This window comes from Gopherus flavomarginatus, chromosome 5 (assembly GCF_025201925.1).
Source record: "Gopherus flavomarginatus isolate rGopFla2 chromosome 5, rGopFla2.mat.asm, whole genome shotgun sequence".
NCBI lineage: Eukaryota > Metazoa > Chordata > Testudines > Testudinidae > Gopherus > Gopherus flavomarginatus.
Window position 1 is genome coordinate 35,497,237 of NC_066621.1, and position 27,305 is coordinate 35,524,541.

Here is a 27,305-nt window from a genome sequence, read left to right on the forward strand (position 1 = left end):
TAGACAGTGTAGGCAAAGGCACCAGAGGTCTTCTTGGACACTTTTTAGCCCAGTATTTAGTACACCCTCTCCAGGATATGGGAGATAAAGGTTCAATTCCTGCTTCCCGATGTGGAGAAGGGCTCTGCACTTCGGTTGCCCACCTGGCAGCAGCATGCCCTAACCAATGGGCTGTGCGCTAGTCTGACTGATGTCTTTGGAGAGAAGTGTCACCATTCTGCCAAGTGATGGGATGCTTTTCATCATGCACCCTGTTTGTTCTTTGCAGCTTAGCCTGTGCTACTAGGCTGGTCAATTTCATTATTACCCTAGTCAATTTCACTTTGGGGTGCTCCCGCTTTTAAACACATGCCATGGAGAGGTGAAATCAAAGCCAGGAATTTTAATTAATTTTTTTGTTAAGGGATAAAACTTAGTATTAACAAACACAGTCCAAATCTTTTGTCTCACCTACCTGAGAACCTGTTTGAACTGAGATCAGTTTATATAATCTACACGTTTTAATTCAATGGCCAGACACATTTTGTATGTAAGAATAAAATGTATATGGTTTAAAAGCTTGATGTTTCCAAATAGAAGGTTGACCAGCTGTAACTTTATCCTTAGATTGTAGCAATTTGACGGGTAGATTCCAGCTTTCCATTTCACATGAGTACAATGCCTAGAACTATTTACGTTTATAGCATAGTGGTGGCAGTTGTATATATTATAGATTCATAGATTTTTAAAGCCAGAAAAGACCACTGAGATCATCTAGTTTCACGTCCTGCATAACCCAGGCCAGAGCACTCCCCGCACTGCTTCATGCATCAATACCAGAACTGGTGCTTGAGCTAGATCTTTTGGAAAGACGACCAATCTCAGTTTAAAGACCCCAAGCAATGGAGGAATCTACCGTGTCCCTGGGGAGTAACTCTGGCCTCTCAAACAGAGCAGCGATTCTGGGCACTGTACATTCACACAATGACTCTCACTCCCTACCCCAATGCGCTTACAATCTCAGGATATGAGCTGAGATAAAAAGGGCAGGTGCTCAAGAAAGGGGGCTCATGGGCTGACAGACTTGATTAGGTAGTAAGCCGCCCAGCTGCTCACTTGCCAATTTGTTTGTTTGTTTGTTTGTTGCAGGCATCACAGCCAAGGGGGACTCAAAGGAGGACAGAGTATATGGGCTTTGCAGGTTTTTATGAGGCACTCCTCCCCAAAAGGGACGGGTCCCTGTTCCTTTCTTGAGGGCCTTTAGATGCTACTGTAAGCTCCCTCCTACTATCCCGCAGGTGTGCAGGCCGATTGGCTGCCAGATGCATGCAGGGGGCCGGAGAGGCACTTCGGTTGTGCATGGGTGACACCTGACACACAGGCATGCTGGAACCTTGCTTCTGCCAACCTGCCCCCATTGCACGCACTGCGATCACCCGAGCCTAAAACGCAGTGTGGGTGGGCGAAGGGCTAACACAAAACCTCCAGAGGGCAGCGTTCAATCTTTTGCCTCCCTTTTTCAGGGCACTGTTGCTTTAAGCTGCAGCCGGAGACAGACCTAAGCTAGCCTGTGCTGTAGCCAGTGTGGCGACCAGGCAGGGCTGGAGGAAGCGTTGCGGAACCCGTCGATCCTGCCTCTCTCTCTTTCAATGTCCTAGTGACCTGACATTTTATCGGATTGTTATTTTTGCGGTGGCTTTGGCACAGGTTTTTTTTTCTTCCCCTCCAACGCTTGTGCCCCTTTCCTGGCACTCCCCTCGGCTGGCCCTGCCCGTTGCTTGCACCTTCAGATCCACACACAGACACACAACTCAAAAACCGAAGCAGTTGTCAAGGGAGTCGGAGACAAATAAACCCTTAGCCGCATCCACTGCAAGGCAGGCCCGCCTCTCCTGCAAACACGCACAGTGCCTCAGAGAGGAAGGGGAGCCGCTAGCAGAGGAGGTGAAGCCGATCTGAAATAAGGAAGAAGTGGAAGGGGCTGTAGCTGCAAGGCATCATGTGGATCTGCTGGTGAAAGGGGTGGGGGAACAACACCCCCCTCTCCCCCCCAACCCCCCCGGCATCTAGAGGGGCAGAGAGGGAGCTCGGTCGGCCGTTGAGGCCGGAGACTCAAAAAATTAATAATCTCTTAAGGTATTTAAAAAACAAGGGGCGGGGGAGGAGAAGAGAGAAGATTGCCTGGCAAGATGGCCGACTTGGAAGCGGTGCTAGCGGATGTGAGCTACTTGATGGCTATGGAGAAAAGCAAATCCACCCCTGCAGCCCGGGCCAGCAAGAAGATCCTGTTACCTGAGCCCAGGTGAGCTGGGGGCAGGTGTGGGGCAGCCCGACTGGGCCTTGCTGGCCCTTTGGTTGGAAATGGACCCCCACCCCCACAGCTCCCTGCAAGGTGTCTTGACCTGAGCAGAGTGGGTGCCCCAGGTTGGGCATGGGGGCAGAGAAGTGGCATGGTTCTGTGAGTGTGTGTTGGGGGGAGCTGTGTGTTACTGGGGGAGACTGGCACACTCTGCCCTGTCCAGGTTGTGTCTTCCTGATTGTTTCCCCCCCTGTAGCCTGGATAGTATTCTGTTTTCTTCCAGGCTCCTATGTCTTGCTCTCCAACACCTGGGAGATGGGAGAGGAGGGTCTGAGTTGACCCCCTCCCCACCCCCTTTAAAACCCAGAGACCCTTCCCAACACCACCCCCTCCTCCTTTGTATCTGTCGGTTCCCAGCACCAGGGCTGTGATCTCCCTGTGCTTGGGAGGCTCTGAAGAACAGCCCCTGTGTGCCCAACATGATCCTGGCATATCAGATGCACTGTATCTGCCATGGGCTGATCTGCACAGCTGACTACATGCGGGCATGCATTAGACACAACGGTGCAGCAGGGCTGCACTAGCGCCTGTCTAATGGTTGTGAGAGACACGCAGCAGGGTTCGAGATGCAATCTGTGCTAAGGATCATCTGTGCCCAGCACCCTACTTCCAACCCCATGTGCAATATCCATGCTATTTAACGAGCTAGTGGCACTTAACAAGTGCTTGGGGATCAGGGTAGCCTGTGGCGCAACAGACGTACGATAGCATGTGTGGCACCTTTTTTGGCCTTTGCCAATGCCGGGCATCAACCTGGCTTCAGGGAGAATGGGTCAGAGAAAGTCATCGAAATGCAGCTGGCTCTGGGGTGGGAGGGGAGAGCTGCAGAGTGAAGAGCCCAGGGCTGACCCCCTCTTCGGCTGATTTCCTGTTCTCATGGGCTGTAGATAGGACAGCCCTCTGCCCCAGCACAAAGCTGGACCCATGGAGGCCCCCATCCCCACCAGTCCCTACTCTTCACCCCCTTCCCTTCCAGCAAAGACCCTGGCCTTGCGCTGCCCTGTCTGGGGCTGCAGGGTGAGGCAGAGGGGAGCTCAGAGTCAGGGCTCCTCGCTGAGCACAGAGCAATGACAGTCAAGGCCCAGGTTGAGTGGGGGGTTGACTTGGCCAGGAGTGACACCTGGGAGCAGAGGGGAAGCTGGGGCAGCATGGGGCTTGGTCTGTGTGGCGGGCAGGGGCCTGGTACTGCCTGGCAGTCACACAGGCCTAGGCTACTGATGTGGAGCTGTGGGTTTCCACCCTCATGAGCGCATGTGTGAGAGCATCCATCCCCCGCCTGCTGAGCTCCCTCTGCTCCCATGGCCTGGGGGGAGCAGGCCCTAGGGCTAGCCAAGCTCCAGTCCCCTGTCTCCAGCTTCTCCAAAGTGGGCAGGTGCCCATGGGGATGGTAGGGAGACCCTTTTTAGCTAGGAGTCCCTAGAAGCACCAGAGGCTCCCTGGACTCCAGATTTCTCTGTGCTGGGCCCATGGAGGGCCGCGGCTGGATGGGGCCCCCTGCCCTGCTCCCTAAAGCCAGTCCTGTCTGACCCCAGACCCTTACTTAGCTGAAGATTCCCCCACCCCAACTACGCTGCCCCACGTTACTGTGTGGGAGCAGGGTAGGCCTTGTGAGGACTGGGCCTGTGTGCTGGGGTGCAGTAGGGGCAGGGAGGGGCCAGGCCTGTGTCCCGGGGTGCAGTGGGGGTGGGGAGGGGCCAGGCCTGTGTGCTGGGGGGTGTGGGGAGCAGAGGCGTTTTCCGTAGCTGTGATAAGATGTCTGGGATGGTAGCCTAGGGCCCCCCTTGTCCTGGAGAGGAGTTACAGCTAGGCTTTACCCAGATGCCCCCTCTGGGGAGGGCTGTGGGCAGAGACTGCTGCTGAGTCTTGGCATTGCAGGGCACTGGCTCCCTGCGCTGCGCTGCCCTACCCCTACATGGGACGGCCGTCCCAGTGATGCATAGTGCCCTTACTGTGGGGAATGGACCTGGGGAGGTGTTGGGGGCTGACCAACTTTGTGCACCGGGGAGCTTTAAGGGGTGGGGTGCGGAATGGATCTCTGGGGGAGATGTGCGGGGGGAGGGGGGTTGTCTCCTATGCGGAGGTAACTTTGGATTTGTAAAGTGGATGGGGGGGCTGGGTGAATGAGGGGTGTATTAGGGGCTAGGGGCCCCTTCCCTTTGATCCCCACAGTGCCCTCCTCTTGTGTTTCCCTGGAAGCCTCTGGTGGCTCACACCTGGGCCGGGCCAGCCCAGCCCAGCCCTCCTTCCCCTGCATCCCACCAGCCAGGCCTGTGGGAAAGTCACTGCCAGCTGCTGCCTCGTGCCTGGACTCTGAGGGGATGGCACAGGGGCCAGGGACTAGCAGGGGTGTGAGGGGCAGGGCCTGCTGAGGGGGAGGGGCATGATGGGTCCCACCATGCCGAACCAGCTGTGACCCCATGGGGCCAGGAATTTGGTTGAGAGGGGTGTGCTGCCTCACGTCCAATCTGGCTGTGGAGTGGAGAAGGGGGTGCAGGGGCTTCTGTGTGACATCCCCCCACACATCTACACCTGCCCAGTTACCCTACCCTGCTCCCTCACCCCCTTTGGGTTTGGGCTTACACTGGCCACAGAGGTGCTGGGTGGGGTGGGGGGAGAGTCGAGCTTCCTGCCCCCCAGGCACTCCTTCCCCACCATAGGACCCTGCCAGAGGGGTTCCTCTTTTTTGCCTGCCCCTCCAGATTGATTTGGAGAGGCTAGAGATGAAAATCCTGGAGCCACAGCCAATCAGGGAAACAGAACCCTGCGCCGTGCTGGCATTGCTCACAGCAGCCACGGGCATGCAGCAGGGCACTGCCTGGTGCGTCTGGGCGGGGAGCCCAGGGCAAGGGTTGCAGGGGGCAGTAGGCTGGGATTGAAGGACATTGACGGAGCTCAGGGAGGAGCCCAAAGCTGGGATAGCAGAGGGGCTGCGAGGTGGGATGGAGGGGCAGCGGCAGAGCTATGCGGGAGAGGCCAGGACTGGGCTGGCCTCGCCCAGGTTTCTGGGTTGGGATTGAGGGGAGATCTGCTGGGAGATTGGCAATAACTGTGAATGACAGATCAAGCCCGGAGCTCCTGCTGCAGGGAGGTATTGAAATGTCTTGACAGAGCGAGTCTTTAAGGATCAGACTGGGGCCAGAACTGAAATGTGGCTGCCAGGGACGCCCCCCCGCTATTGTGCCAAGGCTGAGGTCCTCCTCTATCATCGAGGGAACCTCTGCCCCCTGGCCCAGCCTTGGGGAAGGTTCCTCCCATCTTCCCATTAGCCTGCAGGATAGGGGAGAGTTTTCAGTTCCAGGTTTTGGTGAATTTTCCCAAGACCCTGAGACCTGGGAAGCTGGAAAGATGAGGGGCCGAGTCCCCCTGGATGTCCAGTAAGGGGACGAGGCCAGAGGGCTGCAGTGCAGTTGATTGGGGCTGATCAGTGTTGGGACCAGGTTTCCATTCTCTTTGGTGTCATCAACAGTAGCCTCAGGGCTGCTCCAGTACCTCACAAGGCCTTGACACCAGCTCTGGCCACACCCTCAAAAACCCAGCAGAGATACACGCCACCTCACACCACCCGCCACCCCAGGCCAAAGGAGCCCTTGGCTGCCCCAGCACAAAAGGCCTGGCCAGTGCAAGCACCTGGCCTTAGTTCTTTGGCCCATGGTCTGTTAAAAGGTCAGAGTGCTGCTGCCCTTGGCAGGGCCAGGGGAGGATGGCACCTTCACGGGCAGGGCTTCACAGGTCAGCAGGGACCTTCAGAAAGGTCTGTAGCCATACGGGCATGTCCAGAGCAGGGGCCCATCTAGCCCAGTATCTCGTCTCCAACAATGCTCACATCTGGCTGTTTCATGGGGAGGTGCAAGGAGCCTCCTAGTGGGCAGTTCTGGACCAGAGCTTTCACTTTTATCCCCCTTTCAGTAGCCATTAGGAGGCCTCAACTGCAGCCAGGGCCATGCTGTGTCAGGCGCTGCATGGACATTTGGTGAGAGAGCCCCTGCTCTAAAGAGCTCAGTCTGCATAGACCTGGCAGACCATGCCAGGGTAGTCATCCCTGCTGTACCAATGGAGAATTCAGGCACCAAGAGATGACAGTCTCACAGAGTGTCTGCCACAGAGCCAGGAATAGAATCCCAGCCCACTCTACTGTAATCACTAGACTCCACTCTCCTCCCAGAGGTTGAAGAGAATGAAGTAGTCCTGCTCTGAGCCCCCCCCCCCCACAGCTCTAATGACTGGACCCCACACCCCTCCCAGAGAACCCAGGAGTCCTGCACAGCTTAAGTTCTTCTGTTTGCCCTGAGCACTGTCAGGCCCTATTTGTGCAGATCCCGGAGGAGGATGTTGCAAACCTCCACCCTGCCCTGTGGGTGGGAATGGAGGCAACAGCCTCCCTCCATCTCCAAGACACCAGACTTGACTTTCCTTGTGGTCTGAGATGTTCCTTGTGCTACAAGGCCTAGTGTCTTCCTGCTCAGGTCTGCCGGGTGCCAGTGCTGTCTTGCAATGGCATTCATGCCCCTTGGGGAGCTGCCCATGGATACGCTGGGCAGGTGGGATGTTCCCTAAGGTGAGATTTTGGTGGTCTGGTCAAGCATCGTAGAAGCACCAGCTGGATCCTGGTGGGCTTTAAGACTTCAGGGCAGAGCTGCTGAGCCCCACAGGACTCCGGCCACTCTCACCCAGCCATGGCAGAGGTCTCTGGCCCAAGCCCTGCAGGGACCAGCTGGATTAAAGGACATTACACAGCCTGCAGCTCTGGCTTGGCTGGGCTGGGCCTCATGTTGAACTCAAGGAACCTGGCCTGACTCAGTGGCCATGCCGCTAAAAGAGAGAGTGGCTCAGGTGTTAAGCTGCGAGGCAGGAGACCTGCTTTCAATTCCTTCCTCCTCCCTGTGTGATCTTGGGCATGACACTCAGCTGCTCTCTGCTTCAGTGTCCCCATCTGGAACATGAGGCTACCAGCACTTCCCTCCCTCCCAGGGGCATTGGGACACTAAATCCATTAAAGATCATGAGGCTCTCACCTGGAGCAGTGATGGGGGCCAGATGAGCCCGAGACAGATGGAAAACAATGGAGTTATGCTGGAGATCTGGACCCAGTTCTGGCACTGCTCAAAAACAAACCGTGATGCAGCCAGTTCACGTGTCAGCATCAAGAGGCAGCGGGGGCTAGTGGGTGGGGCTGGGTGACCTTGGGCCAGTCCCTTCCTGTCTCTGTGACTCAGTTTCTGTTCCTGGCCTTTGTCCTGTGTAGCTGAATTGAGAGATCCTAAGGGTGGAGGGCTTTTCTTTCAAGAGTGTACTGTGCCTGGCACGATGGGGCTCTGGTCTCAACTAGGGCCTTTGATGACTACTTAATGGATGTGCTAGTGAGTGACTGATGGTGCCATGTGGCTGTTGTTTAAACAAACAAACAAGGAAATTTTCACCTAAAAAACTTGGTGAAACTGTAGCTGGAGGCAGCTATTGAAGGGAGGGAAAAGTCTTAAAGGGAGCTGGAATTTAACAAACTAATAAATATTGGAACGTCAAAGAAGATTCGGTTCAGGGGGAAAGCATATATTAAGATCCCTAACATGGGAAAGCGTGAGGCTGCGATGAGGAGATGCCTGTTCTGACACCCCCAGGCATGTAGATCCAAAATCCAAATGGGCTCAGGTGGTTTCTGCTGGGGGAGGGAACAGGAGTGAGGGGTGAGTATCCCAATTAATCTTCTGTGTGCTGCGTCTCTTGCCAGCATCCGCAGTGTCATGCAGAAATACCTGGAGGACCGGGGCGAAGTGACCTTTGACAAGATCTTTTTTCAGAAGATCGGTGAGTGGAGGGGGTGGGGGTGAAGTGCTGCAGGGGATGCACAGACACGCATACAGATACACCCAGGCACATCCCCCTCTCCCCAGGCCCTTGGTGTAACTGTGTGTCTGGGAGGGTTAGGATTGAGGGACAACAGCAGAACTGTCGGAGAGAGCCCAGCACTGGACTAACGGGGGCTGCGGGTTGGGATTGAAGGGCGCCACTAGAGCTGTGGAGGCACTGTGCTCACACCTATCCCCAAGGCTGGCCGTGCTCCTTGCTCCACAGCTCCAGCTCGGGGGAAGGCAAGAGGCAGGCTGTGAACACCGATGGAGAGTGCTGAAGCGCAAGAGGAAATTCTCCTTCCTCTTTGTGTGGCTTGGGCAGTTCCCATCCCCCAGGCCCAGGCCCAGATCCCTCTCCTGGGTCTCTGGCTGGTGCAGGGGGCATGGACTGGAAAAGGGGGGGCACTTGGTGAAATTTTCCAGTTGGGGGGGAGAATCCCAGGGTGGGGGTTGGAGGGAAGGGTCAGGTGGTGACCCCAACAGGTAGTGAGCTGGGAGAAGGGTGGGTTTGGGATCGGGGGGTGGGTTTGTTGGATGGGTAGAGCTGTGTGGCGGGGTGGGGGTTGAGGGTGTAATGTTTTGGTGGGGGCTGAGAGGAGGCTGGGGTTCCCCAGTGGGTTTGGGTTTGGAGTTGGTGTTGGGGGCTGGAGTGGGGTTGGATGGGGGTTTGGAATCCAGAGTCCTCCTAGTCAGTTGGGGCTTCCTGGGAGTGGAGGGTACCTGGTGGGTTGGGATCTCTTGGTTGGTGGCATCAGGATTGGGAGGGGGGAGGAGTCCCCGGTGGGCTGGGTTTGTGAGGGGGATTGGGTCTCTGGTGGGTGGGGATCCATGGAGGAAGGTCAGAAATGGAGATAGGGGCCAGGATCCACTAGTCAGGCAGGGGCTTCTAAGCGGCTGGGGGTCCCCAGTGGTTTTTTTCCCCGGGCCCCCTGGCTGGCGTGGTGGGACACTTCCCCTTTCTGCCATTGGTAGCTAACGGCCTCCAGCAGGAAGCCCCTGTCACTTCCTTCCCCGCCCACGCTGGCGTTTGTGGTTTCCGTGCCAATACGCCACACGCTCCCCTGCCTCCTCCCCTGCGCTCCCCTGCCTGCTCCACACTGCCTGGCCTCTTGCCCAACTAACCCTGTGAACTGCAGCCTACCCAGCGGGTGGGAGCTGGCAGCACCTGGAGCCGTTTAACCACAGGGCCCCCAGGGCTAGGATGGAGCCACCTGGAGAGCCTCGTGGCCCAGCCTGGCTTTGGGGAGAGGCCTGCTGCTACTGTCCCATTGTGGGGAATCAGCCCTCTCTGGTGGTGACCACACTAGGGGTGCTGGGCAGAAAATAGCCCACTGTTGCTACCACTGGTATAGACAGGAGCTGGATCTGAGGGAGTCAGGAGGGATTGCATGACTCAGGAGTGCAGGGAATGGGACTTGGGGCCTTTGCCCTCTAGAGGGCGCTGGCTACTATCCAGCCCCAGGATGTGGGGCTGGCTGGCTGGCTCTGGAGATTAGGGGCTAGGTTCAGGGCTCTGGGGCCCTGACTCTCTCCCTGTTTCCCAGGGTACCTGCTGTTCCGGGATTTCTGCCTGAATCAGGTGGAGGAGGCCAAGCCACTCGTGGAGTTCTATGAAGAGGTGAGGCCTTGGGGTTTCCCTGTCCCCACATAGTAGGGAAGGGAAGGGGTAAATTCCCATCCTGTGGGGTGTTAGGGTGGCTGCTGGAAGGCTCCCCTGCCCTCTGGGGTGTTGGAGGCTCCCAGCCATGGCTTTGCAGCCTGCCCCACGGTGACACTGCACCCCCTGCCTCCCAGATTAAGAAATATGAGAAGCTGGACTCGGAGGAGGATCGAGCCGCCAAGAGCCGCCAGATTTTTGACCAGTACATCATGAAGGAGCTGCTGTCCTGCTCCCATGTGAGTGCGCCACCCCAGGGGGGGACCCAGAAACTGCCATAGACCTTGCCCGGGGGACACACCACAAAAACCACCACAGACCTTGCCTGAGGGGGAACACAGACCCTGCCCAGGGGGACCCCAGAAATCTCCAGAAGGGATCCCCAAGACCTTCAGGAACTCTGCCTCACAGGTCATCCTGAAGCAGTCACAGATCCTGTCCCGGATAGGGACCCTACATTGCTCCCCCAGCCCTCCCATCCTGGCATGAGAGTTGGATTTCTCCTTGTTCATACAGTCCAGGGTCTCCCCTGGTGCCCCAGCCCTGCCCTGTGGGCTACCGTGGGGTGGGGGTGGGGGTAATCCAGCCCACAGACCTGCCCTGACCACCCAAGAGGGGTTGTGAGGGCCATACAGGCTTTCATTTCTCCACTGCTTTCTCCACAGCCCTTCTCCAAGAGTGCCACAGAGCATGTGCAGAGCCGGCTCAGCAAGAAGCAGGTGCCACCAGACCTATTCCAGGTGTGTGTCCCCACCCCCCATCTCCCTACCAACCCCACAGGGACAGCCCCACAGGCCCCTGAGGTGCCAGGCCAGCCCCTCTAGCCCCAGGGCCCCTTCGGTGCCAAGCCAGCCCCATGGGCCCTTCTATCCCCAGATCCCCCCTGCAGTGCTGGAGCAGGCCCACAGGCCGCTCTGGCACTGGATTCCCCCCTTCGGTGCCGAGTCAGCCCTATGGGCCCCTGTCATAAACAGATAGCTAAGGGTTAATGTCTCTTTCACCTGAAGCACCTGACCAGAGGACCAATCAGGAAACAGGATTTTTTCAACTCTGGGTGGAGGGTTTTTTGTGTGTGAGTCCTTTGTTCTTTTTTTTCTGCCTGACTCTCTCTCAGCTATGAGAAGGATTTTTCTATTTCCTGCTTTCTAATCTTCTGTTTCCAAGTTGTGAGTACAAAGTTGGTTTGTTGTTTTGTATTTACATGTCTATAGTTGCTGGAGTGCTTTAAATTGTATTCTTTTGAATAAGGCTGTTTATTCATATTTCGTTTAAGCAGATGACCCTGTATTTGTCACCTTGATACAGAGAAACCATTTTTATGTATTTTTCTTTCTTTTTATATAAAGCTTTCTTTTAAGACCTGTTGGAGTATTTCTTTAGTGGGGAACTCCAGGGAATTGAGTCTGCAGCACCAGGGAATTGGTGGGAGGAAGAAGTCAGGGGTAAATCTGGTTTAGATCTGTGTGTGTTAGATTTACTAGCCTGACTTTGCATTCCCTCTGGGTGAAGAGGGAAGTACTTCTGTTTTCCAGGACTGGAAATAGAGAGGGTGGACTCCCTCTGTTTAGATTCACGAAGTTTGCTTCTGTGTATCTCTCCAGGAACACCTGGAGGGGGGAAGGGAAAAGGTTTATTTCCCTTTGTTGTGAGACTCAAGGGATTTGGGTCTTGGGGTCCCCAGGGAAGGTTTTTGGGGGGACCAGTGCCCCAAAACACTCTAATATTTTGGGTGGTGGCAGCTTTACCAGGTCCAAGCTGGTAATTAAGCTTGAAGGTTTTCATGCTAACCCCCATATTTTGGACGCTAAGGTCCAAATCTGGGACTAAGTTATGACATGGTGGCAGTGGTGGGATAGATAGAATCCAGAAGCCAGTAGGAATATTATATTTTTCTTTTCTCTGCTAGGGGCTTTTTAGCAGAGAGGGTTTGGTTTTAAAAGGGAACCAGAGAGAATTTTTTTTTCTGCTCTCTCTGGCAGTTGTGGCTTGCATATTAAGCTTGGAGGTTTTCATGCTAACCCCCATATTTTGGACGCTAAGGTCCAAATCTGGGACTAAGTTATGACAGCCCCTCTAGGGTAGCGCTGCATCAATCAGTCCCATGGGTCCACCTAGCTCAATATTTCCTCCCCAGCTGCACCAGATCAAAGCAGTGAGCCCCTCTAGCCCGGTCTCCTGCCCCTTCCTTATGCTTTGTGGGAGGGGGTTGCTGTTGGGGATGGGTAAGGGGGGGTGGGGCTGCCCTGGCGGCTGGGGGAGGGAGAGATACTAAGAAGTTCTAATGCAGGGGAGAGCAGGGGGGTTGACAGTCCCCAAGAGAAGAGTGGCCCATCCCACTTCCCCTGGGGAAGCAGGCCCCAGTACGGGTAGGATGGGGGAAAGGAATTTCCTGGCATGGCCCATCCCGGTGAGGGTGGGTGGTGTTCCCTGCTGATTCCTCTCTTCCTCGCCTGACCCCCATGTCTCCCCAGCCGTACATTGAGGAGATCTGCCAGAACCTGCATGGGGCCATCTTCCAGAAATTCATCGAGAGGTAAGAGGAGCCACGAGCTGTGGGGGCTGGCTGGGGGCATCTCTGTTGGGGTCTGGAGGTTCTCTTTCTGCAGGGACCAGGCAGGCGGGGAATGGGAAGGTCTCTGCATAGGACTGAGGGAGTTTCTCTGGTTGGGGGAATGAGCAACCTCTCTCTGCAGGGGTCTCTCTGGGAGGAGGTGTGGGGTGTCTTTCTGTAGGCCTATGGGGGTCTCTCTGGGTGAGAGGGATGGGTGGTCTTGCTGCAGGGCTATGTGGGGGCAGTCTCTGCGTGGCTGGGATGATGGGGTCTCTGCAGGCCCATAGGTAGGTCTCTCTGTGGGGGCCTCTATAGTTTTTTCACGTCTTTCTGTTTTGTTGTAGCGACAAATTCACCCGCTTCTGCCAGTGGAAGAACGTGGAACTGAACATCCATGTGAGTGTCTCCCAGGGCATAAGAACGGCCACACTGGGTCAGACAAGTGGTCATCTAGCCCATTATTATGTCTGCAGACAGTGGCCAGTGCCAGGTACTTCAGAGAGAATGAACAGAACAGGGTGGTTTTCCAGTGAGCCATCCTCTGTCATCCAGTCCCAGGTTCTGGCAAACAGAGGTTCAGGGACACCCAGAGCAAGGGATCCTGGCAAAGAGTTCCACAGGCTGTGCGTTGTGTGAAGCACTTCCTTATGTTTTTTTAACCTCCTGCCTAGTAATTTCACTGGGTGACCACTGGTTCTTGTCTTATATGAAGGGGTAAATAACACTTGCTTATTTGCTTTCTCCACACCAGTCATGATTTAATAGGCCACCAGCATGTCCCTCCTTAGTCGTATCTTTTCTAAGCTGAACAGTCCCAGTCATTTTAATTTCTCCTCATATGGAAGCTCTTCCAGACCTCTCATCATTTTTGTTGCCCTTCTTTGAGCTTTTTCCAGTTCTAACTTACAATTTTTGGGTTGGGGTGACCAGAACTTCAGTCAGTATTGAGAGTGTGGGCACACCATGGATTTATAGAGTGGCAGGTTCTATCTGGGGGAGGCTGGCCTGAGCAAGGGAGGGGGCTGTAGTCCATCTTGGGAGGCTTGGCCTGGGAGGGTTGGCGGTTTGTATTTGGGGGGTAGGCTTGTCTGGAATTGCATCCCCTTGCCCAGCACAGCGATCCCCACTGCCCCTACCTCACTGCCCAGCTCCCTATGGAGCCATGGGGTCCCAACCTAACCCTACTGCTATCAAATCATCCTACCCCCTGGGGCTATGCTCATTGTGGGGGAGACTGGGGGGGAGCAGTAGCTGTGGGGCAGGGGCCTTAAACACATAGGAGAGGGAGGTGTACCAGGGTGAAGGGATGAGTTTGGGGGGTGTCACATTTAACACTATTCCCCATGCCCTCCTTTAACATCACCCCACCCTGGGATCTGTCCCACACCCTCCTATTCTCTGCCTGGCCCTGAGGGCAAGGTGTCTCCTCAGCCCTGCCACACTGCGAGCTGGGGCTCCGTCGTTTGTCTTGTGCGAGCCCCAAAATTCAGATGCAGGTTGAAATCCAAGGTGCCCCTTCCCCTCCCCCAGGGCTTACGGAGAGACAGGGATCTCTGATGGGGAGGGGTATTATAGTCAGGAGCTGGAGGGATATCGGTTGGGTTTCAGGGGGGGTAATATCTGCTGGGATGGGGAGTGCTGGAGCTGAGGGGGCTGGAGCTGTGAGAGCGAGGGAGAGTTGTGGTGGTTCTAGGGGCAAGGGAGGATACCAGTGGTGCTGGTGTTGCCCTGCCCATGACAGACAGAGGGAAGGTTTCCCCTCAATTCTACAATGAAAGTGCTTGCATCGGTGGGAATGGCCAGGGAACAGGTGCTATTGTTCTGATGAATAGTTGTCATTGTGCTGGGTGCTCTGCATACATGCACACACAGAGAAAAGCTGGGCCTGCCCCCCGCTCCTCCCCACCCCCCCAAATATACAATCCAGACATAGGACGGATTATTCTCCCTGCTTTGTATCTGGGGAAACTGAGGCACAAATGGGGTGTGGGGGAGAGAGTGACTTGCTCCACATCGCCCAGGGAATCAGTGGCAGAAATGAGAACTGAATCAAGGAGTTCTAAGTCTGAGATCTTAATGCCAAGCCCAGCCTCTCGCTCCCTGCCTAGGCATGAGGTGCTCTGAGAGCCCATGCTACACTGTGCGATGTGCCATGAATTTGTGGCAGTACAATACAATTAATGTCTGGATTCCTCACCCGCTCTCCCCTTGCCGTGGGTCCAGCTGACCATGAACGACTTCAGCGTGCACCGGATCATCGGCCGCGGCGGCTTCGGAGAGGTGTACGGTTGCCGGAAAGCGGACACGGGCAAAATGTAATTAGGCAACACCGGGGGTGAGGCCCCTGGGGAGATGAACTGTGCAGGATATCTTCTGGGATTCCCCTGGGGGTGGGGTATTATAGCTGGGAGGTGGAGGGATATCTGCTAGGAATTGGTGGGGGCAGGACAGGAGTGGTATTATACTTGGGAGGTGGAAGGATATCTGCTAGAATTGTCTAGGCATTGGGGTTAGGGATATTATAGCCAGGAGGCAGAGGGATATCTGCTGGGAATCTGGGGAGTGTGTGTGTATTATAGCCAGGAGAGACAGGGATCTCTGATGGGGAGGGGTATTATAGTCAGGAGCTGGAGGGATATCGGTTGGGCTTCAGGGGGGGTAATATCTGCTGGGATGGGGAGTGCTGGAGCTGTGAGAGCGAGGGAGAGTTGTGGTGGTTCTGGGGGCAAGGGAGGATACCAGTGGTGCTGGTGTTGCCCTGCCCATGACAGGCTGAGGGATACCTTCAATGAGAAGGCAGGTACTGTGGAAGTAGGAGAGATGAAAAAATACCTGTCATTACTGAAGTTGCCATGACCATGGGAGATGCAGGGTTGTTGTTTTATTTGGGGTGGGGGGGAGGGATTGCCATAGCCACAGGAGGTGGAGGGATACCAGGGGCAACAGGCATGGAGATTTGCCATGGGAGGCGGAAGGATACTGGGGTGAGGGAATTTGCTGTGGGAGGCAGGGGCGGAGGGATGAGGAGTATGGAGATTTGCTTTGGGGATAGCAGCAGGGATTATTTTCTCTCTCGGGGCAGGTATGCCATGAAATGTCTGGACAAGAAGCGCATTAAGATGAAGCAGGGGGAGACGCTGGCCCTAAATGAGCGCATCATGCTGTCTCTCGTCAGCACCGGGGTGAGAACAGCTCTCCACATGCCAGGCACTGCAGCCATGGGGCCTGCCTGACCAGGCCAGCCTTGCCACAGGGCATACACGGGGTGGGGGGTGCATCAGAACAGGGCAAGCCTGATCTAAGGTAAAGGAGGGACCTGGGTCTGAGGACAGCAGTGGAGGAAGTTAGCACAGGGGAGGGCAGGAGTGAGTGTGCTCAGAGCAAGGGAGGTGCAGGTGAGTGGTCGGAAGCACAATGAGGGGGACAGAGAGTTTGAGGGGGCAACACGTAAGGGGCGGGAGCACACAGAGAGGATTGAAGAGGGGTGGGGGCAGCACGTGGGGTAATGTGGAGAGAGGGGGAATCTATGGGAGGGCAGTGCAAGGGGGCATGTAGGGGGCAGCATGTAGGGAGAAGTGTGGAGGAGGGATGGAGCATGTGGGGGGGTGGATCACGTTGTGGGGGAGGGGAGCCTGTAGTGGTGCAGATTCTGGGGTTCCCTCTTTTGGTGGGTGACTCATCTCACCCTTTCACACCAGGACTGCCCCTTCATCGTGTGTATGTCCTACGCCTTCCATACCCCTGACAAACTCAGCTTCATTCTGGACCTGATGAATGGTGAGAGCCCTCTGCTATTTTTGGGGAACCCCCCAGCCTCCACACTGCCCCCCCTTACAATTAATAATACACCCGGTCTCAAGCTAGGCGCCACTGTCTGGTGCTGCACACGCTTAGTGAGATAGTGCATGCCAAAAGGGCTTGCTGACCACACAGCCAAAGAGCGGGAGGGGAACCGGGGCATGAAGCGGGGATGTGATTTGCCCAAGGAGCCTGTGGTAGGGCTGGGGATTGAACCCAGGAGTTATAGCTCGTAACCTGGTGTTCTAGCCACTAGGCAACACTGCCACCCCCTGCATGGCCCACACTGTCTTTCCTGTGGGGCAGGGCCTTGTGTTGACCAGGATGTTGGCTGTCTCTCATGCAGGGGGCGATTTGCATTACCACCTGTCTCAGCACGGGGTCTTTTCCGAGGCCGAGATGCGCTTCTACGCTGCCGAGATCATCCTGGGCCTGGAGCACATGCACAACCGTTTTGTGGTGTACCGGGACCTCAAGGTAGCCCCCCCCCCCCCACCATGGAGGGGTGTCTCCCACCCTCCCACACCAGGACCTCAAGGTAATCCCATCCCTTCCTGGAGCCCTGCCCCATCCCACCACGGGTGTCCCCTCTTCCCACACTGGGATCTCAAGGTAACCCTTCCTCCTCCCACCTTGGTTGTCCATCCTCCTACACCAGGACCTCTGTCACGCTGACTGAAGTGGTTCACGATCTCAGGGCAGAGACCCATGGGGGTGGGGATGTTCTATAATTACGTTTCACCAATCCCGTAAACAACTGTGAACTCCTAAAGCACTATACCAGTCTTACCATAGAGTCACAGCCAGTCCCTTTGGGCATGCCAGTCTATGCTGCCTCCATGCCAGCTGGACTTAGTGATGGTTCATTGCTATACACCAAAGCTCACAAAATATTCAGGTTGCTTCTAGTCCCGAGAGATCAGACACTTCCCCCAAGTCAATCTGTACCTCAGATCTCACACCAAAGACACCACCTGTAGCCAGTCCTATAGTAAATGAACTAAGGATTTATTAACTAGGAAAAAGAAATGAGCAAGTTACTTACAGATTAAAGCAGGCAGACATGTATACATCAATGAGTTGCAGTCTGTGGTTCCAAAAGCTGACAGAGATGTAGTAATCTGTGAGCTCTGAATGTCTTTTAGGGCTAACCCAGATTGACCCTGGGTATCTCTGCTTCTGTTTCCTAGCTCCAGTCCTGTGAGAGGCCAAACAGCAAAGAGATCAAAAATGTTCATGTCTGCTATCTTTATTTTCTTCTTCCAGAATTCAGGCTGATAGGATGAGCCTTTTGCACATAGCTTGTGCAGGGGCAAGTAGCAGTCTTTGTATTGTGATGTCCCAAAGTGAGCCATTTAGTTTTGATAGCCCTTCCTGATGGGCCTTTCATAGTGATTTAGCATTTTGCACTACACAAAGTTTTGTTCTTGTCTGGTGAGTTACATGGTTCAGAGCAAAAATTTTATAGCTCTACAGCAAACACGTTTCACCTGACAACGTGGGATACAGACGTTATAAGCAGGATTAATACATGTAGCAACGTACAAGCATTTCATGAAGTCTAAATACATTTTTATAAGCCCGGCACCTGTCTGACCCATACTGACACACAGGTGAGCTGGACAGGTTTCCAACAATGAATATATCTGTGCTCGGCTGAGGCCTAAAGCTTTGGCAAGAGCCGGTACCTGGTTTGCCAGCATCACACCCTCCTCCTCCCACCACTGGTACCTCCCATTCTCCCACACCTGGACCTTAAGGTAAACCTGCCCTGTCCCGGAGTCCCACCCCTTCCACCACGGGGGTTCCTCCATGCTAGGGCCTCAGGGTAACCTTGCCTGCTCCCTCCTGGGTTTCCTACCTGCTCAGCCCCTATGGGGGGTGGTGCTTGGAGATCTCAGGGTGAGAGCAGAGCCCCCATTCCAGGACCCCACCTCCATGGTTGGTGAAGTTAAGGGGAGAATGGCAGGAGTGAGGGACTGGCTTTGCCCAGCTCCCACCTGCTGGCTTCCCTTCCATTTGCAGAGCATTTCAGATGCTGCATTTCCCCTCCATCCCCAACCTGGGTCTCCCCGTCCCATCACCCCTGCTCATGGGGCTGGTCTCCTCTCTCTGCAGCCAGCAAACATCCTTCTGGATGAGTTCGGTCACGTCAGGATCTCGGACCTGGGACTGGCCTGTGATTTCTCCAAGAAGAAGCCTCATGCCAGTGTGTGAGTGTCCAGGAGCTCCCTTCATAGTTAGTGCCCCCTCTCCACTCCCTACAGTGCCCCAAGCTGGGAGAGGCTGGGGCTGGAGTAGCTGGGAGCTTGCTTCACAGCCAGTGCTCCTGCCCTGCCCCCTGCAGCGCCCCCTGCTGGGAGAGGTTGGGTTTGTAGTGGTTCAGTGATGGCTCTTTGGCGCCTCCTGCAGGGAGAGTATGGCACTGCAGTTCTTGGGCTGGCCATGACTCTGTTGTACTCTGACCCCCTTCTCTGTCTGTCTGTCTCTCTCCCCCCCCACATGCTCCCACAGTGGCACACATGGGTACATGGCACCAGAGGTGCTGCAGAAGGGTGTGGCGTATGACAGCAGTGCTGACTGGTTCTCCCTGGGCTGCATGCTCTTCAAGCTGCTGAGGGGGTGAGTGAGCAAGCGATCTTGGGGGAAGGAGGAGGTGCATGTGGGACAGAGGCACCCGTGGGCAGGGGTGTGGCTGGGCAGCGTCTGACCACCCTCTCCCCTCCCATCACAGGCACAGCCCCTTCCGGCAGCACAAGACCAAGGACAAGCATGAGATTGACCGCATGACCCTGACCATGGTGAGTGGGGAAGCTCTGGCGAGAGGATAAGGTGCAGACAGGATCTCTGCCCTCCTCAGGGCTGCGTGGAGAAAGGGCCCTGACCCATCTGCACAAGCCAGTGCCCTGTCGCTCCGGGCCAGGAACAGCTCTGCTCTTCAACTCTGAGCCTCTTGTACCTGCCGCTCATCCCTCTGGTCATCAGCCAGTGCCCTGCCTAGCCCAGCCATACACACCCCACTCCAGGGACCCGAGCCCGGCCCCGTCCTTCAGCCCCTAAGCAAAGTGGAGCTCCAGTGTGGCTGTGTGGATGAGACTGCCCCCTGCTGGCTGGGATTTTGTGTGTGTGTGCACACGTGTGCGCACAGCTGCCCCCTGCTGGCTCATTTTGGAACCACGGTGTCCCTCCAGCCCCAGGAATGGTCTGTCCCCATTAGCTTGGCCCCACTCCATAAGGTAATCCTCTCCCCTCCCCCACAGCCTGTAGAGTTGCCTGACTCCTTCTCACCTCAGCTGCGCTCCCTGCTGGAAGGACTGCTTCAAAGAGATGTCAACCGGAGGCTGGGCTGCATGGGGCATGGGTGAGTCCGTGACTGGGGAGCAGGGGGGCTTTGCCACATCCTGGGGACCCAGCAAGCATGTGGCAGGAGCCAGCCCAGGAAGGATGGGTGCATTGGGCTACCATCCCCCAACTGGAAGAGACCCATCCCTCAGCCTGAGTGGCACTGTTTGCATAGGACCTACAGAAATACAGTCACTGTGTTATTAGAACAGGTAGCTCCAGAGCTCCTCCTGCTGGCATGGAAGCCCCATCTCTCCCTGCCTCTACCCCCATGTTCCAGTCCTTCCCCTGCTAGAATTGGACCCCTTGGCTCCAGCATAGGTTGCAACATCCTTTGCCCCTCATGTGGGGGGCCAGAGGGACCCTCAGGCAGCTCTGCTGACCCACCTCGTCCCTGGTCTTCCTCCCCAGGGCACAAGAGGTGAAGGAAGATCCCTTCTTCCAGAGCCTGGACTGGCAGATGGTTTTCCTACAGAAGGTAAGTGGGGTGGGTAGGGAGAGCGGCTGGGAAAGGAGAGGGACAAGGGCATATGGCGGGTGCTGCTGTCCTGTCCCCCCAAGTTCTCTAATGCCTCTCCTGACCCCGCAGTACCCACCACCCCTGATCCCGCCACGTGGGGAGGTGAACGCGGCCGACGCCTTCGATATCGGATCTTTCGATGAAGAGGACACAAAAGGCATTAAGGTACCAGAGGGACCTCACGCAGATTATCACAGCTCCCCCGGCTGGAAAGGGTGGGGCCGGGCCATGCAGGCTCCCATCCCCTCTTCCAGCACGAGCCCAGACCTGCTGCTGCTGGGGGAGAGGCACCTCTCCCCACACAGCCCAGATGCTGCTGCAGGAAGAGAGAGCTGAGGGGAGTCATCTCTCCCTGCCATAGCCACGGGCAACCTGCACCCCAAACCCTTCATCCTTGACCCCACCCTAGAGTGTGTACCCCCAGCCGGAGCCTTTCTGCACCCCAGCCGTCTGCCCCAGTCCTGGCCCCTCATCCCGAGCCCTCTCCTCCCCTCCCTCGCACCTCAATCCACTGCCCCAGCCCCACCACATGAATTTTGTTATGTGCACCAATATTCATTCTGCACATGCGTGGGAAAAATTAGAGGGGGAACATTGCCTCCCACCTGGCCCTTCACTCTCTCTCTGAGCCTCAGTTACCTATTGTGGAGGGAGAGGAGGCCCCTTCACCTTCCCACCAACCTCCCCCCCCCAAGCCCTTCCCCCAGAGAGCTTGATGCTAGGAGAGGGTGTGGGGGATACCCAGCCACCTGCCCACCTACTGTCTTTCTGTCTGTCCCCAGCTGTTGGACAGTGACCAAGAGCTGTACCGCAACTTTCCACTCACCATCTCGGAGCGCTGGCAGCAGGAGGTGACGGAGACTGTCTTCGACGCTGTCAATGCGGAGACCGACAAGCTGGAGACTCGCAAGAAGGCCAAGAACAAGCAGCTGGGCCACGAGGAGGGTGAGTGGGGGAGCTCACTCCCCACGGTGCCCCCTGCTGGGAGATCCATCCTCCACCAGGGCCTACCCTGCTCCCTACAGTGTCCCCTGGCTGCTGGGAGCTTTCCCACATGGCCAGCCGCGCTCACTACCACTCCCCACCTTCCCTACAGCCAACCCCCCTCCCTATAGTGTGCCCCACTGGGGGAGGCTGAGGCTGGAGTAGCTGGAAGTGCCCCCACAGCCAGCATTCCTGCCCTGCTTCCCACAGCGCCCCCTGCAGGCACTTCCCTGTGTGTTGACAGCTGGCTGGTGCTGATATCTGACTCTCTCTCTGTCTCTCCTTGGCACAGACTACGCCCTGGGCAAGGACTGCATCATGCACGGCTACATGTCCAAGATGGGCAACCCCTTCCTGACGCCATGGCAGCGGCGATACTTCTACCTGTTCCCCAACCGGCTGGAGTGGCGAGGGGAGGGCGAGTCCCCGGTAGGGAGCTGAGGGCAGGGCCTAGGGTCCTGGGGACAGGGGTTCGTGGTGGTGGTGCTGGGAGAAGCCATGGTCTCTCTCTGATGCCCCTGGTGCTCTGATCCCTGCAGCAATCCCTACTCACCATGGAGGAGATCCAGTCTGTGGAGGACACTCAGATTAAGGAGCGCAAATGCATCCTTCTCAAGACCCGGGAGCACAGGCAGCTCATCCTGCAGTGTGATGTGAGTGTGCCCCCTCCCCTGCCACCGGTACCCTCTACTGGGCCAGGGCTGTGCCATGTCTCTGCTCCCCCGCTTCTCCCCCCATCCTGCTTGTCCACTCCCTGGGACTGCTCCTTTCCCGTCCCCATGGTTAATAATGCATCCTGTCCGTGAGCCCAGACCTCTCAGTGGTGCTCCTGTGGCTGACCCCTGACCCCTCTGTGGTGCTCCTGTGGCTGACCCCTGACCCCTCTGTGGTGCTCCTGTGGCTGACCCCTGACCCCTCTGTGGTGCTCCTGTGGCTGACCCTGGCAGTGACCCCTGACCCCTCTGTGGTGCTCCCGTGGCTAACCCCGCCTCCCCAAGCTGTGATCTCTGACCCCTCTGTGGTGCTCCCGTGGCTAACCCCGCCTCCCCAAGCTGTGATCTCTGACCCCTCTGTGGTGCTCCTGTGGCTGACCACTGACCTCTCCATGGTGCTCCCATGGCTAACCCCACCCCCCACCCTGTCACCCGGCAGAGTGACCCTGAGCTGGTGCAGTGGAAGAAGGAGCTGCGCGATGCCTACCATGAAGCCCAGCAGTTGCTGCAGCGGGTGCCCAAGATGAAGAACAAGCCACGCTCGCCCATAGTGGAGCTCAGCAAGGTGCCACTGCTGCAGCGCTCCAGTGCCAATGGCCTCTGACCCCCACGCCCTCCCTTCTCCCCCGGCTTTAATTTATTGGGTTGGGTTTTACTCGCACCCCCAGCGGAACCGTAACTGTTCATTTGCTGATCCTTGTGACTCCCGCCCTGCCCCCTGCTGGAAGGGGCTGGGCATCTGGAGGGGTGGGGCAGACTCTCCCTTCCCCTCATTTGGGGATGGATCCTGCCTTCTGGATCCATTTCTCCCCTCCTTCCCATCTCAGCTCATGGGGCAGGGGCCATGTTGGCCCTGCCCCGGCAGGATGGGGGATGCGAGGATCACAGGGAGGAACTTCTCTTTGGCACTTAACTTCCTGCTTTCTCTCTCCATTATCAAATCGCTGCTGGTGCTGGAGAGCTCTGCTGGAGTAGGGGGAGGCAGCACATGGCCCAGATCCCTGGCACGCTAAAGGGCTCTGCCTGTGGTGGGGTTGTGGCCTAGGGCATGCCCTTCCCAGCCTGTAGAATGCAGTGAGCATTGGGGAATAGGGGACAGGCCTTGCCTCCAGTCCCTTCTCCATGGGTTCCCAGCTCTTACTGGAAGGGATTCCAGCCCCAGCAATGCTGTCCCATGGCTGAGGACCCATGGAGCCATGCAAGAGCGTTGTGGCTCAGGATTGTCCAGGGGCTCAAAGTGGTGGGGATTGGGTGTGGGAGGAGCTTCACTGCCTGGCAGGATCAGGCTGGAGGGCCACCGACTCCAAGAGGAAGAGTCCCATTAGGAATGAACAATGAATTATCTGATGGAGGCAAACACCCGTGCCTCCACCGCCCAGCAGCCTCTCCCATGCCGACAGCCCCCAGCCCTGGGCTTCTGCCCCCACTGTGCCATTCCCCCTCAGTCCTGACCCCACAGCCCTACCCTCCCCGCTATTGCATTGCTGGGATGCCTGTCCCCAGAGTATTTATAATAAATTGTGCCAAATAGCAAGGTGCCAGTCCCTGACCTGGCAGACCTGGGCAACTCGTTTCACCCATGAGCAATGCCAAACCCGGGTCTGTGCAGGTGGAAGTGCCCCCATTGGGCCACATCTCTGCCCTCCCAGGGAGACAGGCACTTTGCTGGGCCCTAGCTTTGGGGCACCTGGGCCTTGTGCCAAAGGAGAAGGAAGAGTTGCCTGATGCCAGTGCTGTCAGGCTGGCTGGGGTGGGGGCCGAGCTTTGAGCGGAGGGGTTGTTGCTCAGCTAGCCGGGGGGCCAGTGCCAACACCAGGTGCTATGTGTCTTGAGTGTTGGCTCTGCTGCCCCCTTCCATCCATAGCCCTCTGTATTATCACTCCAGCCAGACACCCCACTCCTCTCCCCTCCCCCATTCAGTGTTATAACCTAACCCCCCCCTCCGCCCCAGGGCAGGAGGCTCGTCGGGTGACTTAACCCTGGGTTCCTTTCTACCCCCTCCATGGAGGGGTAGGAGACAGGGCAAGGTATGGGGGGAGCATTTGGCAAGGGGAGTGGGGAAAGGGTCTCCCTTCTCCTGTTCCCCTACATCTCCATGGTCTCCCAGCCCCAAACCGCATGTGAACCTGGCTGTGTGCTGCATGTGCCCCCCTCCCCAACCTTGTGTGATGAGTTCTGCCCATTCTGCCAATGGCTCTTTTTTTCCCCCTTGGGGGGGTGATTTTCTTTGGGGGGGTGCCCCTCGCAGTGTCTGTAAATATTGATTTCTGGTCCGTCTCTTCTCGGGGTTATTAATTTTTTGGCCGATTTTTGAATGTGATTTTAACGAGTGGAGAGGAAAAAAAGATAACTGAGTTTTTATAATAAAAAAGTGAAAAAATGGGGTTCTGCCTGTGGCAGCCGGCCTGCGGGATGGGCTGGGATGGGGCAACTCAGAGCTGGGGATCCTACCCCTTCTGGCAGCCTCCTAGACAGGGGTCACAGGGAATTCTGCTCCATGGGGGTGGTACACAATGGAGGACTCAGCTGGGAGATCTTGGGCCTTGGGCCAGGGGACAGGAAGGGTTGTGGAGGGCTCAGCTGGAGGATCCTGGGCCACGGGGTTGTATGTGGAGGAGGGTACATGCTAGGGGATCCAGTGCTTTCAGTGCTGAGCCACAGCTCCCCCAGCCCTGCTCCCCAGATCTGCCAATGCATCCCTTCCCCCTATCAGTTTTGGTTCCCCTCTGCTGGGCGTTGTGGTTGTATCATAGCCACCCTCCCCAAGGCAGCTGTTTCTGGGCTACAGGAGCAACCCCCTGCCCACCCAATCTAGGCCCTGCTCCTGGTCTCAGAAAAGGGTCCCCGGTCCCGGAAAAGAGCCCTGTGTTTCTGCTGGGTAGGCTCAAAGCCAGTGGGTCCCAGGGGCAGCCACTCTGTGCCCACCTCCCCCAGCAACCCGGAGCCAGCTCCACCTTGGTTTGCAAACTACCCAGTGGCTAATGAGCTGGCAGCAAACTGTTGCCATGGCCCACGCCTGGCTGGAATGGGAACTGCAGGGCTATGTGTCTCCCTGTTCTCCCCATGCTCCAGGCCTATGTTTGCTTCAGAAGCTGCTGGGCCCTTGTCCTGCCACCATTCCCTCCCCCGGGATTTGCTTCAAGGCAAACAATGGTTCCAAGATGCTGAATGGGGGAGGGAGGTTCCACCTGAGAGGTGGATTTAACCAGCTGTAATAGAACAAGGCAACAGCCAGGCAGTGTTAGCCCCTTCTCCAGCTCAGGCAGCTGGCAGCACCTGCCCCAGGGCAAAGTAGACAGGCAGGGCTGGCTCCAAATGCTCGGGGGGGGGGGGGGGGGTGCAGTGGAGGTGTGCTCCAATGCCATGGCCTGGCACTAGGAGGTGCTGTGCTGAAGGGAGCAGGGTAGGGACTCAGTAGAGGACATTGTGTCTGTCCCCTTGCAGTCAGTGCTGACCCTAATGTACCTGTAGGGTGCTGTGCTGTGGGGGTGAGGTCTTTCTCATGCCTAGCCAATCTGTGCCTTGTGCCCCTTGTGGTGGGTAAAGATCCCTGGCATGTTTGGGGAGAAGCAAGTTCATCATCCTGGCTCCCCGGCCAGCTTGACTGACTCCAGCCTGCCTCCCTGCATTCCTTTGTTGGCATTCCCCATGATTCACTATCATTGCCTTTCCTAACCTCTTATTATCCCTGCAGAAGGTGGTGCCCTGTACCCTGTGGGAGGGGCATCTCCCCAGATCCTGATGCCTTTGTGCCAAACCAGCTCTGCCTGCAAACAGGAAGCACAGATGGCAGCAGTGCTTGCATCACAGCAGCCAACCCTGCCTCCCTGAGATTCTCCAAGCTGGACTGAAGCAGCCAGGGTGCCCAGAGTAGCCAAGTCCTGGGCCTGCAGCAAACACAGGACCCCGAATGGAAAGATGCCTCAGCAAGCCCCCAGGCTAAGGTGTTGTATGGGTGGGAAACAAACTGAGCAAAACTTGACCATTCCTGCTAGCCAGACTCTTGTGATGGATGTTGCTCTGGTCTTTTAAACAGCCACTATGGCACACCCCAGAGGTGACTGCATCTCATTGTTTAGTAATGCTTATATATATATGGCTGCTGCATCCCACCCCAGAGGTGGCTGCATCTCAGTGCTTGATAATATTTACATCTGCTGCTGCATCTCACCCCAGAGGTGGCTGCATCTCAGTGTTGGATATTATTTATATATGTGGCTGCATCTTAGTGCCTGGTTTTAGTTATATATACAGCCACTGCATCCCACCCCAGAGATGGATGCATTGCAGAGCTTGGTGTTACTTATATAGAGAGCTGCTGCATCCCACCCCAGTGGTTGCAGCATCTCAGTGCTGGTTGACACAGATATGCTGCAGCTGCATCCCACCCCAGAGGCACCTGCATCTCAGCACCAGGTGAGGGATCCCAGTGTAAACAGCTGTTGTGCCATGCCTCAGAAGAAGCTGCATCTTAGTGCTGCTGGATTAAGCAATTCCACCCTCATGCTATGTAGCTGGTTAAAGTACTTTTTGGTCAGCCAGGATGAACAGTGCTTCTAAAAGGGGATGAGCCAATTTGAGGCTGATTTCACTGGAAACTACATTCCACCTCTAGCCTCCCAAAATACCCTTTGGCCTAGGGGAAGATGCACTAGACTGAGATCCAGGAGCTCAAATCTTGCCTCTTCCACTAACCTGTGTTAACCATTCCTATAACCCTAAGCAAGTCCCTGCCTCAGGGAGGCAGGTCTTAGCTCTCCCCCCACCCGGCGTTCCTGTGAGTTTTCACAAGTGACCATATAATAATAGAGCCTGTAGCAAAATGTTCCCACGCAAAGGGGCAGCAGTAAGGCTGAAGGTATTTATTTGCATGGTAATAGCACAGGAGCCCAGCAGTGGCCAGGACCCCTGTTGTGCTAGGTGCAATACACATTGAACACAGTCCCTGCCTCAAAGAGCTGACAGTCACAGGATACAGTGTCACATCCAGGGGAGGTGGCAGACCTGTGCTAGCCCTAATATGACGGCAGGGGCTAGCCACCCCAATACCAGCCTGTTCGGGAGCCTGACTACAGGCTGCAGATGCCAAGAGTCCTGGCATGAACAAGCCTCCGTGCATCTGAGGTGGGTTTTTACCCATGAAAACTTGTGCCCAAATAAATCGGATAGTCTTTAAGCTGCTTCTTTTTGTGGATACAGACTAACACAGCTACCCCTCTCATAAGAGTCCTGGCATTGCTAGTCATGCCCCCATGGCAATTGCACCTTCACCTTGGAATGTAGATGCACACACTGTGCTTCCACTATCACGGTCTTATCACGGGGCAGCAGAGCTCAGGTGACCTGTGGGGCAGGCAGGGCTAAAATGCCACAAGGGGGACAGTTAAGATGCAGGGGAGAGAGGTGGCCCATGGGGGGAAGCAGTTAAAATGCCAGAGGTGGGCAGAGCTACGGTGGCTTCAGGGGAAGTGAACAGGGCTCAGATGCCCCAAAGGAGGGCAGTTAAGATGCAGGGGGCTGGGCTAAAATGCCCCAAGGAGGGCAGTTACTATTTGG

General features: G+C 56.3%; 1 protein-coding gene across 1 annotated transcript; it reads left to right on the forward strand.

The window, feature by feature from the left end:
* The first annotated feature begins 1,507 nt into the window (after positions 1–1,507).
* Positions 1,508–24,133, forward strand: GRK2 (G protein-coupled receptor kinase 2). The gene is made up of 21 exons (XM_050956175.1): positions 1,508–2,281; positions 8,064–8,140; positions 9,729–9,802; positions 9,979–10,080; positions 10,507–10,581; positions 12,313–12,374; positions 12,737–12,788; positions 14,616–14,707; positions 15,475–15,574; positions 16,091–16,169; positions 16,537–16,667; positions 18,309–18,403; positions 18,705–18,812; positions 18,925–18,991; positions 19,451–19,551; positions 19,944–20,010; positions 20,122–20,217; positions 20,835–20,997; positions 21,329–21,465; positions 21,576–21,689; positions 22,189–24,133. The coding sequence occupies exons 1-21, from the start codon at positions 2,169–2,171 to the stop codon at positions 22,351–22,353; spliced, it is 2,070 nt and encodes a 689-aa protein (XP_050812132.1). The 5' UTR covers positions 1,508–2,168; the 3' UTR covers positions 22,354–24,133.
* Positions 24,134–27,305: the final 3,172 nt, after the last annotated feature.